Here is a 17659-nt window from a genome sequence, read left to right as displayed (position 1 = left end):
CATATCCAAAGGGATTTCCTTCCAAAATTACTTTACCCCTTGAATGTAAGTAATGTAACTTTCAAACCTTTATGTAAGGTATTTATTGTCACTACCCCCCTGACCTGGGAGTGGGTAAGTTACGCACCTGTTGCCCTCCTTAGATGTGGTAGCCATCTCTCAGGCTCCCTCTCCGGAACCGAACCCAGATTCCCCGTTACCCATCAGAGCCACGGTGTAAGTGCAGCCTAATACACTCCTAAACAACATATTTTAGAGATATTTGTTCGCTCTCGGGCGCGCTCAAAATCTTATGGATCGCGCGCCTGGGTCTCTGATCACTTAGACGGGACCTGCGATCTTCCCTCCCTTCCGGAACCCCACGCAAATGACAGGGGGTAAGGACTCCATGGCCCCCTTGGGATCCGCCCATGATTGTGACATGTGTTTTGTGGTACCAATGCCTGTCGAGGATTTTTGGAGAGGGAAGCGGGAGGGGGTACTACTGCAGCCCTGGTAGTACCTGGTGGTGCAATTTTTTAAACTAATTTTGCTAATACACATGCTGGTTTGGAAAAACCACGGACAATGGGGTACTTGGACTTCCTTTTGAGTAATAAGACCTGCCCCCCCCCCTCCCGCCGTCCCAAAAGACCCCGTTACCAAAAAACATCCTTTCAGACCCAGCGAACGCAGAACAACCGAAACATCACCACACTGGCAGGTTTTGAAAAACAGCGTCGTAACGCTATGGCTTGAAGCGCTGTCGTAATACTGGCGCCATTACAGAGCACTAGCCAGGGTAGAGGGAGGGGGGGGGGGGGCAGACTAGGAGAGAGGGTGAATCAGGGGCGTTCGGCTTCGTAACTTTCCATGCAGTACCATAAGCTAATCTTTTTTCAATGCTGAGACTGAAGTCACCTAAGTTCCTCCTAACGCACTTCTTTCCGCATGGGTAGTATATGCCGGACAGTGTGAATCAAAAGAAAACTAGGAATTTCTGCGCTGTGTCACTAGCAAAAACTTTCAGAAAGCCCAAACTCTTTAACCGAAGAACATAAAGGCTCTTTTGGGCGGCACCACCTGGAAAGAGACATCCTGCTCAATGATATTTATATCAAACCTCCTACCTATGGGGCTGAAACGCATACAAATGCCCTCTGTTCTCCCAATCTGAAGCTGGCGACGCCGCATGGTCTGGGGGGGGGGAGGGGGTATTTCTACACAACGGTTGCTGCATGCATTATATTGATGATGCATGCACGGATGATGTATGTACAGCTGAATCTCCTTGTAAAGACGGTACGTATATTACTCCAGCTGCCAATGCTTATTGCGCCTTTGCAGGAAATACTCGGTGCAAACCTCAGCCACGCGCAGTTTTTTCGCCAATGGGGCGGAAAAAGTGTCATTAAATATTTTATCGACTGCTTAGAGCTGGAGAGATGACTAGCGGTCAGAATGTTATAAAGCTGAGGCTGTTAAACCCATCAGGCGAAGCGTATTTCACCTGATTGGCCGCCATTCACTCAGTCCGCGGTATGGCTCAGTCCGGGGCGATACGAGATCGCCAATACCATGAAACCAGTCGCGTCTCGGTGGTTATGAATCTGCCCAGCAAACGTACGTGCCTGCTGAGTGGCAGTGGTGCTGCCATGAGGCGGAATATCATCTCTCGGTTTACTCGTGCGTTGGGAAATGGACACGTGCCCACGAGCGAGATGAATGTCGCCGCCAAGACCAGAGGCGGCGGGAGGGGGGGGGGGGGAGGAGCTTGATGGTCGAGATCAGTGGTTGATGCATGCAGGCGGCGGGGCGAGTTGTCGGTCAGGGGCCGACAGTGCTTAACAGGGGACCTCGTGTCGACGAATGGTCCAAGTCGGACAGGTGCCGTACTCGGGGGCTTGAGGGCGGGAGGGGGGGGGGGGGGGCGGGAGCAAGCGGGGCTCAAAATCTCCTTCAGGACCAAAGATCAATGCCATGAGTGGAAGGCTGCGAAGCGTCCGAAGGTCACTTTAGTGGCTGCAGGTCACCTTAGAACCCCGCCCGTAGGGTCGTGACCTCAGATGCGGTTCATTTGTCCCGATAGGTCATTAGGTCAGAGCGCCTGGCTTCCGATCCATCCACCTAGGGCGGGATGGGTTCAAGTCGCTTTAGTCGATCGCGATTTGCCCTTGACAGTTATGGCATGCGGCCAGTGGCAGCGGCCGCGCAAAATGTCAGGTGACGTCAGAGGACAGGACGGAAAGTACAGGGGATTGCGGCACGTATCAAACCATCGCCGCCAATTCTGCCGTTGACCTAGGGCGACACGATCGGCTGGCAAGTTTGTGAGATTTCACAGCACAAGCTGCTTAACAAACACTCTGAGCCCTGATCCCAAAAACTTGTGCGTTCAAAAAGGTTCGGATTAAATATTTCAAACTGGTCAGTCGGAGCCTCTTGCATTAATTAGGGACCCCTGGAACAATGCAGGCCTCTGCTCAGGCCAGAGACCACCGACACCGAAAGACCGGCTCCGTGTTAGTCTCGACCCTGTAGGCCCATTTTCCAAGCAGAAACAAGGCCCCAAGAACAACCGGCCCGTGATTCATATTGGTCGGGGCGCGTGCAACAGTCAGGTTAGGGCCCACAATGTCTAACAGGGGGTTGTGTATCGGTAAGGAGCCCCGAGTGGGCAAGGGAAGCATTTGCTGAACAAGGACAGGGACGGGACACCGGACGGCAGAGGGCCTCTTGCGTTGGTCGGGCCTTCTGACGATGGAAGGAGATACGAGAGCTTATGATGGGAGTCCACAATAAAACGATGGAAGGCCCTGTGTCAGTCAAGGCCCCAGCACTCAACGGGGGCCTCTACCCCATTTCAACCAAAGGACCATTAAGCGAACCTGGAGTCTCTGTGACAGATATTAAACTGCCTGCGATGATAAACACTCTTGCTGTGTATGAGGGCTTTTGCGTCGATCCGGTGCCAACTGTGCGGGTCAAAGGGACTTCCGTGCCAAAGAATGGACTAATGTGTGATGTATCCCTGTAAGGGCCGCCTGATCGACCGACCAAGGAACCCCGCCTCCGAGTCGCCAGAATGGCAGCCGTTGAGTACCCCACGCTGGGACGGAATGGACCTCCAGACCTTGACCAGAAACGATGTGCCCCTTGTGTTTAACCCCCGGGCTCCTTGCAAACAATAAGTGTGGGATTTCATAAGTGTCCAATCAAGTGGATTGCAGCGACGTCAAAAATGAAGACGGCGAGCCGATGTTTGCCCGAAGACGTCCATCGTTTTGCAGAATCGACTAGTGAAACAAACGTATAAAAAGTTTTGGGCCTGAACGCTCGCAGTCTCAGGAGCACGAGTCACAAGGGTCATGGTTGCAGCTCCCATAAAACCAACCGACGTTGACCGCTGCAGATGACACCAGTCGGCGGGCGCTGTGCGCGCCAGAAACGCCGTAGTGAAATAATACTTCTGAAAGTCTTTCAAAATCAACTTGTACCGTTCAAAGATTTGCTAGGACGTATATGCCACCTTTATGATTTGAGTCTGTCTTCTGAACAGATGAACAGCTACAGCAACACCAAAATTAGGCTTTTTGATTGTGCTCTTTCAGTTCCACTATCAAATTTCGGTACTAGTTCTGGGTGCTGCAAATGCTAATTCGTTCCAGTTTTCAGTCTAAAAATCGCACGGCCGAAACACACGCACAGACTACCCACTTAACGCAAGAACTGATGTCCTAAATCATTCACAGGTACTTTTTCAGTCACATCACTATTTTCATCCGCCATCGCCACCTAATGATCCATAAGGCCAACGTCGCGCTGCCCATGAAAGCTGCAACGCCAGGCGTCGAGGTTTCTATTTCTGAGACCTGAGAGCGCACATGTTAAACATCTTGTTACCTAATTTTTCTTCCAATACAGCCCTCACAGAATGCTGAATGTTTCCAGACAGACAAAGTGTGGTCATATCGGGTGATTTTTGTTGAGGGGGGAAGGGGGAGTCTCTCTTACCATCAGGGGCCTTTCATTCATTTTGTGCCCCCCACTCCCCTACCAAGGCTCTGGATGCGCCGCTGGTTCGGGTAGCTAGGAAAAGTGTCTGCTTTCAGTTAAGACAGTCTCTCCATTATTAGGCTCTCGGGACCAAGGAAAATGGTGCTCCTGGACGGAGTACGTCAGCGACCTCTGCTTATATCTGCCTGTATGAGCCCGACGCCTCCTCAGGAGCGCCGTCCTTCTCCTGATCTGTCTCCTGGTCTGTCTTTTTAAAGCAGTCCGGTAGGGAGATCCTTTTTGACATTTCTCCTTTGCCGCTCTCTCGGACCCACCATTTCATTTTAGTTCAACGCAGTTTAGTCTCTCAGATATTGCAAGCAGCATTCGAAAACAATGTACGCGTTTAGTGTTCTCAATGACCATGACGATCTGTGCACACCGCCTACAGCCGCTGAAATGGTCAGCGTTGCTATTGCGGCTGTTCACGCCCTGGCCAGTTGGCGTCTCAGAGCTTAGGGCTGTCTTTGATTTTTCCAGTCCAGATACGCACCAAGATGGGCTCGATATCAGAGCTCCCCGAATTCGTGATCAGAAGAGGCCCCAGCTTCCTTCTGGTTCAGGCCCCTATGCTCCGCAGCACCACAAGACGCCTTGCATCCAGATCTTTCGATTGGCATATCCCGTTCGCTGCCTGGCAAGTATAGTTCGCGGAGATAGTGGTCTAGGCATGCTCGTCCCGCCGATGGTCACGGTATGAGAGGAGCCTTTTTTCACCGGAGGCAGCGGCCGCGACCGCCCCCCGCGCGCTCTGCTGGCCGGCCGGCGAGCGACACGTCCCCTGATTGGTCGGCGCTCCGCTCCCAGCCAACCCGATTGGTCGAGCGCCCGTGTGCCTTACACCTGATTAGCCGCTGAGCACGGTGATTTATCAAAGCCAGCCTTCCGGGGCCGGCGACGTATACGCGGGAAAGAACGGCACCTAGCATCAGCTAAGGCCGCATCAAAGTGCCCTTCTTGCACGCCATTGGCGAGATAACATCCTGCCCTGATTGCTCTCCTTTGCCCGTAAGCTATTGGCTCTTGGAGACTTCTGAACGCTACCCGGCTTGCCAGTCGTTATTGGCCGCGCGAGTGGGGTCCCGGCGCCGATCGCAGCGCTCGTTCCACCGCTCTTCCGCAGCCTCTGCGCCGGCCGACCGGCCCTACCGCGCCATGGAGACGTGCGTCCTGCTGCCGCAGGAGTTCTCGCTGGTGCTGACGCCGGGCCGCGGCGGCGACGCCAAGTCGCCCGAGTCCGACGTCCAGGTCTGGAGCAACGCCCGGATTCCGCAGGGCGTGCGCGTGTACCCGTTCCAGGGCACGGTGCGCCTGGACAAGCTGGAGGTGTACGGCTACCTCAGCCCGACAGATGTGAGTACGCGCCGTGGCGGGCCGACCCGGGCGTGGCCTCTCCCACGCCCCGCTGGTGTGCTCAGGCTCGATAGTAGTCGGATGTGTAGCCGACCTGGGACCACGCTTGCATAAGTCGTTTTGGAGCATGCCGACCTGCATGACGAGCGGTCCCAGATTGTGCAAGCTCTAGGAGCTGGAGGCTGGTCCCACGGCAGTCTGGACCGGCCGTCATCCGGGGCAGCTTCGAACTCGCGTGTCTCGCTGCATCTCCTCACAATGCACTGCTCTAGCTGTTAACTGGTTCTCAACGGCCAGACGCGCACACAGCGTGTTCGTACGGCGGCGTCCCGACCTCGAAGGGACCCCAACAGAACGACAGACGGGCCCCTGCGTGGGGCGCTTTAGGGGCCCGCTGCCGCATATCCTTACCTTGTCTTCCTCGAGATCTACTAGTGTTATGTTTAGGCATGCTGCGGTGAACAATGTGAATTCTGGCTCCTTTCGACGCTCCTTTTATGCGTTTTTTCTCCATGCATAGAACCCAGTTTTGCTGGATAGCGGCATAGACCCCCGTGACATCCCCTGTGTGTGCCTCTGAGCACATCCGATACAATCCAGACCGGAGGACGCTCAACACCTGGGTACATCTGATTTCGAACCGTTGAGGTGGCTGAGGTGCTGCTGGCAGCCAGAGCTACATTAAAAAGGCCATCCAAAACTGGATCTGCACGCAGAATTGGCCCGGATCAGATACAAACGCGTTGGAGCGGCTGCAGGTTGGGGCAGGGACTGGAGCAGCGAGCGGCTGCAGGTTGGGGCAGGGGCCGGAGTAGCGAGCGGCCGCAGGTTGGGGCAGGGGCCGGAGTAGCGAGCGGCGGCAGGTTGGGGCAGGGGCCGGAGTAGCGAGCGGCTGCAGGTTGGGGCAGGGGCCGGAGTAGCGAGCGGCCGCAGGTTGGGGCAGAGGCCGGAGTAGCGAGCAGCTGCAGGTTGGGGCAGGGGCCGGAGTAACGAGCGGCTGCAGGTTGGGGCAGAGACCGGAGTATCGAGCGGCTGCAGGTTGGGGCAGGGACCGGAGTATCGAGCGGCTGCAGGTTGGGGCAGGGGCCGGAGTAGCGAGCGGCTGCAGGTTGGGGCAGGGACCGGAGCTGCGAGTGGAGTGCTGAACTCTCTCCTGGACGGGACACAGCGGCCCTGCCGCCCGCCGACGCCACGCGCCTCGAGTTCGGGACATCCGCCCTGGTCCGTGACGTTTGTCCCAGCTGGTGTCTCCCTGCTCGTGTAGAGACACATGTCGAGCGAGAAAACTTGGCAGGGAAGCCGTATGCCCCTTGTCGCGTCCTAAGCAGCTCGAGCACAGGCCTATCGTCCATCACAGTATCTCAGGCCGCCGTCTGGCGGTAATCGTTCCTTCCGGACGAATCCGTCAGGCACGTGAGGAGACTCAAGGACAAGCCCGACTCGGCGTTGTCCGCCAATTTTACAGAGTCACTTCAACACAAGTTTCCTCTTCTGACGACCGCTCTTTTTCGGCACGGCCCACTTCGAGAGTCACTTGTTTGTTTACCGATAGATGCTACTCGCTCTGTCATGGTACGACCCAACTATGCTAACATCCGTGGGCCTGGGAAAGCCTGAAATAGCCTGAGAATATAACCGGATGTGCTACAGTCTCAGGGTTAAATATTCGCGCCCACTGCCTGAGATTTTAGGGTCAAATTTTCACACATAGTATCGCAAACCTTTGACAAAACTCTACCCAATCTATTTCATTGTTGTTTATGCTACCGAGAGCCTGTGACCCAAACTAACTCATTTTTGCGGACCTCTGAGGTTTACTCCCGGGGTAGCACAGGATTATATCACGCAGATTATATATATATATATATATATATATATATATATATATATATATATATATATATATATGTGTGTGTGTGTGTGTGTGTGTGTGTGTGTGTGTGTGTGTGTGTGTGTGTTTGTCATATTAGCACAGCAAAACTTCCGCACTTGCTAAAGTCTCATTACAAATCATGCATGCGCGCACTATCGTCAGAACCATGTTCTTCACGCACTTGCACAAGAGAGGCTCGTCATTAGACTGGTCAGTAGTCAATGAGAAGGCCTCGTTGCGATGGGCTCCTCCGTTTTACGTCCGTGCCAGCGTGAGCTCCGTCCTTTTGCATTATCGATGTAAAAACAACGGAATTTGTCTGCATGGGTGCCTTATGACAAACGATGAACACGTGGATAGGATGTTTTTCAACCCACGAAGCCAACAGCATAAATACGATCCGACCATAAGTGGATTTGGTGGACGTTATTGTACCGAAGCGTGTGCATGAGGCCGGAAACTGAAAGTGAGACAGCAGTGAGCTAGAGGAGGAAAAGACCGTCCGAAGACGCAGCCTCTTACTTGCCGATGTTTTTGGTGCTTCTAGTGAGCGATTCGAGAGAGCGAGTGACTCCAAAGGTGGGAGTGCCAAATTCCGTCTCGAAGTCGGTTTTTTCGTGCATCGCCATATGTTAAAGTCACAAGTAGAAGGGTCATGGTCCTTGTCCCCAGCCCTGCTATACGGTTCCTGGGCCCATAATTTGGGAGGTCATTTCAGCTTGTTATGGGGAGCAGCTAGACAATACAGAGCCCGAGGCGCTCCCCGAGAAAGATTCAAAGATAGTGAGCAGAACGAGGATAGGCACACTGTGTGGTATCAGATTTGTGCTCAATTGCAATGGAATCAAACCGGGAAACGATTCGGTAATCTGGGAATTTGATCTCGCTCAAAATACGCCAACTATATGCTTCACACGATCTAGATCGCTGGCGATGTCATGCTTACCGGGGTGTTCAATTTGTCAACTCCCGTCACAGGACGTTTATGATTTCCGACGGCGTGGGAATAGGATTTAGTGTTAGCCTCCATCGGGTCTTACCTTCCAGGCAATTTAGCATTTAGCCACATGACGCGACATGAAAACAAATGAAATACCATGATGCTCTTGTAAGCGTATGTCTGGCTTATCAAATGTGACACTTTGCAGTGATCCTCAAATCTAGCCAGCCTCCGTGCTCAGTTTCACGTCACTGGAGCAGCCGACACGCTCCTACGCTCTGCTGGCTTTTAATGCATTCATCGAAATGAGAGTTGAAAGACAGGGGAAAACACGACATACGATGGGGCTTTGTAAAGAGATAAAGTTGGGTGGATTTGATAAAGGTAAAATGCGGAGAAGAAAATGGGAGAACATCCCGCAGTGTGGGTTTGACGACCATTTGACCACTCCAAGCCCAGCCAGTGGCATGGGGGGATAATAGGACAGCGGGCGGTTATGATATTGAGATCATCAGTTATAAGTAAAATAGGGATACAGATGTGGATGAGGGTTTTATATTCCGTACTTGTCAATCACGTCGGAGCTTATGTACATTGTACACTGTGGATGTGATAAGAAATGAGCTGAAGGTACATGCTTTAACCATGAAGCGCAAAGGTGAGCAACAAAATACGAGGTCAGGTGAATGAATCGTGCCGTTAGTTTCGCGTCTTGTTTTTGCACTCGGCTGGACCAGCGAGTCGCTTGTAGGTATTGGACGTGGTGGCGATTCCACCCCTTCAATGTGTACTTTTTCAAAAGCCTTAAGTTTTCAGATGAAACCTTTTGGCTCTATTTTTGTCATTTTTCAGAGAATATTTTGCCAAACACGAGCTGAACGACGATATACGCGAATATCTTATCACTTCAGGTTGTGTAACAGCTCTCTGGTATTGTATGGCACTCATGTAATTCGATTCTGAAGACCTTGCATCTATAATGACAAAAAATACAAGCCCGGAAAGACGCGAATTAACTAAGGGAACTGCTTCAAGAGCTAGGCTCTCCTATACACAGTATCATCAGTCAGCTGCCGTCAGAAGGCGAGCCGTGATAACTAACTTGTGGTGAAGTGGTGACTATTGCGCATAAAGCGAAGCTTAAATGACCACTAGCCGTGATTTTTAAAAACTTATTCATTAGCATTATATAGGTAGCTATGTGTTCGGTCAATGTATCAGTTAAGTTTATTCCCAGTGTCAAGACAATTGACGGGGCCTGCGCATAATCCATGTGATATGGACAGCGCCAGCTTGCTGCTTGCCCGACTGCGTCACGCTCCAGACAATCAGCCCGCGCCTATTTCCAAAAATTTTAGCATGGCGCTAAGCTCCAAGGCGGCTGTTGCATTGCCTGAAGCAAAAACAGCTTTGGAAATTTTCTTGCACTCGACTTCGCGTTCGCCATTTTGCAAATGTGGTGAATGCGCTAGCAGACTGGCTTAGAACTAAACAGAAGACGGATATTCAGCGGAATTTAGTCACGCGTGACCTAACAGCTTAACTTTTAAATTTATGAAAACAACAAGTTCGATGTTTTACCTAGAATATCAGAGGAGTGTGGACAGAAGCATAGCTTTGCAAAATACGTCGGGCAGGAAGGGGCTAAGGAATGAAAAGTTGCACAACCTACCCCAAAATACGCCAAAAATGTTTCCTTCCTGTTTGGCCCACTTTCTTTTCAATGTTTGGGATGGGGAGCTGCAGCCCACCCAACTGAATAGGATCTACACCCCTGGATGTGAACAATTGAAGGTTGGATATAATAACACTGAAAAGCTGTGGAGACAGAAACTGGTGGTATGGATGTTAAAAGCAAAATAGTACATTTCCTTACATGCAAGATATCATAATCCTGCACGCAGTCAACGGTCTGTCACTTGAAATTTGAAGGACAAAGAACGTGGAGGGGAAAGGGGACTGCTTCCAATTATCCACCTGCCCAACCTTCCTGCTTCACTTACTAAAACATTGCAGTCTTTTAATAGCTATATATGGAGATTGCAAGCTTTGCAATGTAGCTATATGATTGACAGTGTGCAAGCGTGACTCATCTTTTAATGCAGTTACCGCTCAAATAATTGAATGCTGCCAGCCCCGTTAAACAGCAATGCAGCTAGTGTATGTTTGGATACAATTGGATAGCAAGCAATATTGGGTACCTCATTTGCTCGAGCATTGGTCAGCTATGGCTAAAATCAACCTTGGTTATAAACTTCGTTGTAAATCCATTGCTTAACTCGTCTTCAGCTCCGATAGCCCGGTGGTGCGGTGCTAATCTAACTAGCTTTTAGCCTTTGTGTGTTTGCTTCATACGCTCTAAACAACCTCAAATATTTGTTTTTTGAGAGAGATATACATATTTACAAACAGATAAGCACATGTATGAATGCCTCTATGATATGACATAATATAAGCTCTTCCACATTACACGTACCGTTGTATACCTAATGAGAAGCAGGCAGTACCTACGCCAGCAACATGAGAACATTTCAGCAGTGCACCGTAACAGTATTTACAACCCGTACCGACGCCACACGAATAGGTGATGTGACGGTCAGCGTCCGGCCGGAAATATTCGCCCATGCATGGTTGGCACCATTCCATCGACGAAGATAACGTCCACGCGACCCGTTACAGGCTGCTTTTTCAGTTCACTGGACCGTGCCGTGACCATTTTTACCCTTCTCAGAGCTATCAGCCCGTCACATTAGTTGCATCAGCCGATTTTTGAGCCAGGTGCGATCAGTTCAGCACCGGGCACCTGTTGGGCTGTGCGCCTCACGCCCGACACAGCGGTGACGTGTCCGGTGCTATCGCGGCGGCGCCGGGTCATGATCGTCCGATACTGCCGAGGCCGATCCGATGTTGTCCGACTCAGTCGAAGGCCGTGACAACCGGCGCAATGAGTCCGCGCGCAGGTGAAGTAAGGCGGTGCAAATATGCTTGCCTTTGAATTAAGGCAGACTTTCAAGAAAAAAACAAGCTTGCCGCGGCGCGTTGATTGTGGGTACAAAACCACTGGCACTGTTCGCATCATCTCCGATCTTACCCGATTCCCAAACACACCAGTCATGAACGAAAAAACTTACTTTTCACCGCCATTTCATTTCGTTGTATGTGAAGCATTCTTTTGAACAAAGAGCTTAAATAGTATGCAACCGCGACACATTTTTCATGAAAACAAATACGAACCCTGGTTATGCCAAAAAGAAACGCGTAGCGATAAAGAGAATGCTATTGCAAGCCTCCCTGCCGAACACAAATCTATGTGCTCAGTATCCCCGAACACTGTCAAGAGGTGTAGGAATATGATTGTATATTACTGCAAGTGGAAGCTTCATTTCGGGCCGTGCTACGTGCGTTTGTCGCAAAGTCTCTGCGCTCCATGTACAAGTCTATCCCTTTATTTGTTTGAACGAAAATACTCCGTATTTTTCTGGATACAGCGTAGCTCCAGAATATTGCTTTTTTACCTGAACTATAATTCTTTCCTCGTAGACAGAGAACAAACAATTTAAAACAAATAGGGCAAACTGTGACTTTGAGCCGATTGTTGTTTCATTGTGCACAACACTTACAAGCGCCATGTTAAAAATAGGCGGCATTGGTGGGTATCAAGCCCTATGGAGATGCAGAAAGTCATTGCACTGACTTCCGGGAATGACAAAAGTGGTGTCAATCAGTCCAAAATTGCTGCCCAAGCCGCCCCCACACTCGTTTTCTGAAATGGCAGCCCGGCTCTCATCCGAACTAGCTAGTCTTCTGTTCAACCTAAGCCAGGCGCTGGACGCTGCTACAGCACAAGTGCCGCTAACCAAATCCATCTTGTAACTACCTGATTCATGAGCGGGAAACCGAGCACGCAGGCAGACAGCATTCAGTGGGCTCGTTCCGGGGCTATCGGACATAGGTCGTGAACCTTTGGGCGGACAGACTAAGCTTGTCGCGGTAAAGTGAACCACCAAAGTTGTCTGACAGTGCGGAAAGGCGGGGGAGGAGCGGAGCGTTTGTTTTAAGACGTCATCGCGTCAGGAGCTCAGTTTGATGCAATGAGAGCTTGGGAGTCAGGACACAACACATCCTTCGCCTTTCGTGTGCGTGCATTGCACTTGCGTTTGCAACGCGTGCACAAACATCGGCAGACTAACGTGACTTACGCCTTGCACTTACGTCAATGGGAAATCCCACGGGCTGAAGTTCATGTTGGTTTAGTTGTTTAAATGTGCAAGTCACGGGCTCGTTTTCCTGCTCCGATGCCGCAAACCGCGCCGTTTCTTTGCGTTAAACGCGCCCTAAACGGAAACATGACCTTGACTGCGTGCTGGTTCTGGGTACGACGTCAAACATAAAACGCAGATATTGACTGACAATCTCGTGGCCGCTAGCTACCGTGCAGTATAGGTAATCTTGCCCACCAGGTGCACTGACGTATCGCGGCTGCATCTGAGCGTTGTTCTTTAACGGGAGAGCGCCGTCGCCACCTGTCTGATCTGCGGTCCTGAAACGAGACCGGGCCACACACCGGTGAGCGGTCCGTTCCGGTCCAGTGAGCGGTCTGGTCTGGCCCAGTTCCGTCCAGTGGGCGGTCCGGCTCGGTCCTGTGAACGGTCCGGTCTGGTCCAATCCGGTCGAGTGAGCGGTCCAGTCCGGTCCGGTCCGGTCCAGTGAGCGGTCCAGTCCGGTTCAGTCCGGTCCGGTCCTGTGAGCGGTCCAGTGAGCGGTCCGCCACGCTCCGGCTCGGCGGTCGCGTGCTAACAATGCCAGTGACAGGCGGCCGCGCGTCCTTCGCGTGCCACCGGCGGCCGGTGCTGCCCCCCCCCCCCCCCCCGCCTCACACACACGGCACCCGCGCCCTCCGCTGATTGAAAACAGGCCGCGGTGTCAGCGAGAGGGCGGCATCGGGGCTGGACCGGCCGCCACCATCGGAGGTCAGCCGGGAGGAACCGACGGCCCCGCTGCGGCGCAGGCTCGGCTCCTGCCGCAGCCGGCGAGGCTCATCATGACACACAGCGGTTCTGTTGTTCACAGGCGTGCTGCAGTTAGTCTGAGTTAGTATTTTTGCCGACTTCAGGTGGTTAGTGCAGGCGTGAGTGCACCGGCTTTATGAGCAAACATCGGCGATAATATCACCAGCTGCAGACAGCGGTGCGGTCATGTTTCTGTTGCACAGTTCAGATCGAAGGCGCAGCGTGGCCAAAGCGTGCATGCCTGTTAGCCGGTGTTCCGCATTTGCCGCCGCTCTTGGTCCATTTCACTATCATCCAGCTGGCAGTATAAGGTTACAAAATATTTTGACGTGACAGACTGGGAAAATTCCAAGTTTTTCATGTTGAAAGCGTTTTTTTTACCAGTTACAGTGAGATGTGAAATTGTACTTATGTCCGTAATATGCCAGTGGGTAGCGTTTTGGCCGTTTCATAGAATTAGCCCCTTTGTGCTGGTTTACCAGAAATGGCGACATGATTTCATACGGAGCACACCGAAGCTGGGGCTTCTAAGCGGGACATACCGGAGCTAGGGTCTCTGAGAAGGACACACCGAAGCTCGGGCCCCGACATACCGGAGCTCGGGCCCCTGAGCAGGACATACCGAAACTCGGGCCTCTGAGCGGGACACACCGAAACTCGGGCATCTGAGCGGGACACACCGGAGCTCGGGCCTCTGAGCGGGACATACCGAAACTCGGGCCTCTGAACGGGAAACACCGAAGCTCGGGCCTCTGAGCGGGACACGCCGAAAATCGGGCCTCTGAGCGGAACACACCGGAGCTCGGGCCTCTGAGCGGGACACACCGGAGCTCGGGCCTCTGAACGGGGCGCGTCAGCGTGACGTCTCAGCACGCGCTGCACCAAACGCGTCATCCACCCGAGCCGTGCCTCCGCAGTGTTTGATGCCCACACCAGTACCGGCGCGAAAAACTGGCCTGGTCAGGTCCAGCGCCCGGCGCCCTGGTAAACAGGGAAACAGGCTGACGGACGGTGGGGCATCCACGCGGCTTATGACGCAGACCGCGGCGCCGCAACGGTCGGAGGGAGGGGGAGGGGTACGTCGCCGGACCAGTCGCCGCAACCGCGGCCTCTTGCTCCGACCACGGATGATCGGCCGTAACCACAGCCAGAGAGATATGGACAGTCCGGAAATGTCTGTCAAATAGGGGGGGGGGGGACAAGGCTACCAGTAGTGTGTCATGTCGGAGGGGACAGCGCAAGCCAGAAACAGCTGGTGGCAGCGCAGTGCGGGTGAGTCCGTCTTGCGTTTTGCGACTGAATGAGGAGTGCGCTGTTGCGCACATTCGTTCTGCGTACCCGGCACGGGGCTTACCGCATCGGTGTCGGCCGGTGGGTGCGTGTGTGCGCAAGAGGACTTACCGGACCGGTTTGACAGTGACGGCAAATGGGCCACATCGCGTCAAAATGAGACTCTATGACGACCACACGGCCGGCCCAGACTCCCATCCCTCAGTCGGGCAAGGCAAGCTCCCGGGCGACACCTGGCTCCGTGATTCGCCGCGGGGTGGCCCGGGTGCGCGTCGCCGCCGTCCGCGTGCCGGGGCGGGGCGGGGCGCGCGTGCGGGCGGTGACGCGCCGGCCGGACCGGGCCGACCTTGCGCTGGGCGCGGACCGGCGCAGGGCGGCGCCGGCGCTGCAGCGGCCGGCCGGGCGGGGACGCCGCCGGCCGGCCCCAACAAAACACACCGCTAATAGAGAGCGATTTCACGGCGGCGGCCGGCGAGGATCGATCAGCCGGAGGCCGGCGCCCCGCTCACGCTGGACTCCACCCACCGGCCGGCCGCGCTCTGTAAACACGTCACCGGCACCTTCCCGACGGAGGGCCGTCACAGCGGCGGCACAGAGGGCCGCTCTGTAAACACGTCACCGGCACCTCCCCGGCGGAGAGCCGTCACAGCGGCGGCACAGAGGGCCGCTCTGTAAACACGTCACCGGCACCTCCCCGGCGGAGAGCTGCCACAGCGGCGGCACAGAGGGGCGCTCTGTAAACACGTCACCTCCCCATCATCTTCCGTCAATATGTCAGGTAACTGCTCTGCTGCGCCAGTGGAGAACAAAACTAGCCAATGCTGTTTGCTGCGGTGAAACCCTCTGAAGAGTGTGAACCTTGACTACTGTTGTGATCATTAGCTTGCTCTCGTATCCAGCTGTCCCTGGTGAAATATCTAGGCCAAGTCTACAGATCTGCTTCACCGAGCCGTGATCTGGAGAGCATGAACGCGGTAATTGGTCGCCTCCCTCAAACACTGCGTGGTTTTCTAATTGCCCCGTAGTAATAAGTAAGGCAAGTGTAATACCCGTTAGTTTGTTCGTTCCGTTTTCTCTGTTCATTTTTCACGCTGGTAGGCGTGAATGTGAGTAAACAAACGAAATGAACTTGTTAAACCCGCAGTCGGTGCCTGCCACCATCAATTGTTGCTTCGGTAGCCGTATACACACGTGTACATGCGAGCGCACACTCGCAACGGGTGTGTAATAAAACCGTATCTAAGGGGAGAGCACTTAAACCCAAAACCTTGTCGTCATTTGGGTAATGTAAACTCTATGTTTGTACTTGTCTGCAAGAGTCTCACGGTTTTCGAATGACCGTAACACCTAGAAAGAAAGTAGACCGTAATCAGTAGTTGCTGTATTGGGAACAGCGAGTGCGGTTAGTAAACTTCTGGCCATGCTGTATCTAAATTGCACCATAAGCCCGTCACCGTCTTAGCCAAGTCCGTCAGAGTTGCAGTGGCACTGCACTCTATGTACAGGAGACAGCACCCGCGCCAGCACCGCCAATGTGCGGTTACCGCCATTTTCTGAAAAGACACAAAAACTCAAAAGCTGCTTCATATGATTTGCACGCTTTGCATGTTTTCCAATATCGCCTGGTACGTGAAGGTTCGATTATTGCCGTTAACTGCGCACAAAGAGAGAAGATCTTGTCACGCGATGGACTGCGTTCCTTTACACAAGCGGCCCGCCGTCAATCGTCAGTTGACGTGCGTCGGCTTCGGTCCTTCACCAGCCTTCCTGTAAGGCGGCGTGTGCAAGAAGCTGAAGTCGTTGGTGACCATCGTGATGACAGCGTGGAGGCTATGTATTGGTCTCTTCAATTGGTTAGCACGCCAACACCAGGTCTGTGATCAATTTCAGCTACCAACGTTGAATGAATTTTGCTGTTATTTGCCATGTAGTTTCTGATGGTTGCAGGACGATCTTGTCCGTGGCCACGACGACGCGCAGCCATTGAGGGCCAGATTCACGGGATGTCTTTAACAGTTTTTGACTACGTGCTTGGCCTACGTGACTATTTGTGTCATGGTTCCATTCTGGCGTTAATCTAAATCATGCAAGCTTGTCCAAAGAAGACATGGTTTGCATGCGTGTGGCTAACGTATGAGTATTTGCTATTTATATTCCCATTCAGTTAGGCGTGCAGAGAATCTGAAGCCATTCTGATGTCCATCTGTGAGCGTTGACAGAAACTTCCAGCCGCTGAGCCCCATCTGTCTATACTTTTTGCCCCCATTACAGAATAGCTCATGACTCAACTTTCTTTAATGAGCCAAGAGTGCAGCTTAAGGAAGCGGAGCGCCCCCCCCCCCCCCCCCCCCCGCCTAAGCTCCGCACTTTTCTGTTAACACCATAGATGAATTCCGACGGAAAGAAAAGATAGTCGTGCTTAATTCCCCCCCCCCCCACCTACCTTAAGAAAATCCTGTCTGCGTTCCTACGATGAGCCAGCCCCTAAGCTGCACGCTTTTTAAGGGAATGCCTGCTTGTTATTTATGCCGTTCAAACACAGTCGCAAAATAGATTGTATTTGGCGCGGATGAGCAATCCATGCAATATCGCTCGTGCTGCGCACGCTCACCAAACGTGCTCCAGGCGCTGTCCGTGTTATGGTGTGCTGGTGTCACCACGTTGCGAGGTGACCGTACCAAACGACGGCGGTAGCTGCACAGCCCACCCCTCCACGCGCTGCATGCTTATGTTGCCTCCTTTGTTCCCACGGTAGCCGGCGCTCGGGTTCCGTCGGCCCGCTTTGAACCGACCTGATTCATTTGTGAAGCGGCGAGGCCTTTAAACGCCTGTACCGTCCAATTACCATCCGCTGCCGGGCCGGACCGAACCCGCGCGCGCTCCCCAGCGAGAGGGGCGAGCCGCACCGCCGCCTTTAGATCGGCAGCCTGCAGACGGCCGCCGACGCGGGAGGACCTTGTCGGGTGACGTCAGCGCGCCGGTGTCGCGCCCGCATAACGAGCCGATCGCTTCCCACGGGCTGCCGCGGGCCCTGCGGCGCAGCCTACCCCGCGGGCGCCGGCCGCGCCCGGCCGCGTCCGCGCTGGTAGCCGCTTTTTACGATAATCGACACTGAGAATCTATTATGGCGCGCTGTTACAATAAAGGGGCTGGCGTCGG

The 17659-nt window shown here is 53.4% G+C and overlaps 1 protein-coding gene across 1 annotated transcript in view; it reads left to right on the top strand.

Annotated features, from left to right (window-relative positions):
• Window positions 1-5122: 5122 nt before the first annotated feature.
• The window catches only part of LOC119093757 (zinc finger protein 235), a 47854-nt gene continuing 35317 nt past the window's right edge, over window positions 5123-17659 (top strand). The window contains exon 1 of the mRNA XM_037216765.1: window positions 5123-5388. Within this exon, the coding sequence (XP_037072660.1) occupies window positions 5191-5388 (198 nt within the window). The 5' untranslated portion in view covers window positions 5123-5190. The remainder of the gene's footprint in view (window positions 5389-17659) is intronic.

Source organism: Pollicipes pollicipes, unplaced genomic scaffold (genome assembly GCF_011947565.3).
Source record: "Pollicipes pollicipes isolate AB1234 unplaced genomic scaffold, Ppol_2.1 Scaffold_4002;HRSCAF=4701_pilon_pilon_pilon, whole genome shotgun sequence".
NCBI classification, from domain to species: domain Eukaryota; kingdom Metazoa; phylum Arthropoda; class Thecostraca; order Pollicipedomorpha; family Pollicipedidae; genus Pollicipes; species Pollicipes pollicipes.
Note: the sequence above shows the minus strand (reverse complement) of the source record. Positions and strands in the feature narration are given on the sequence as shown.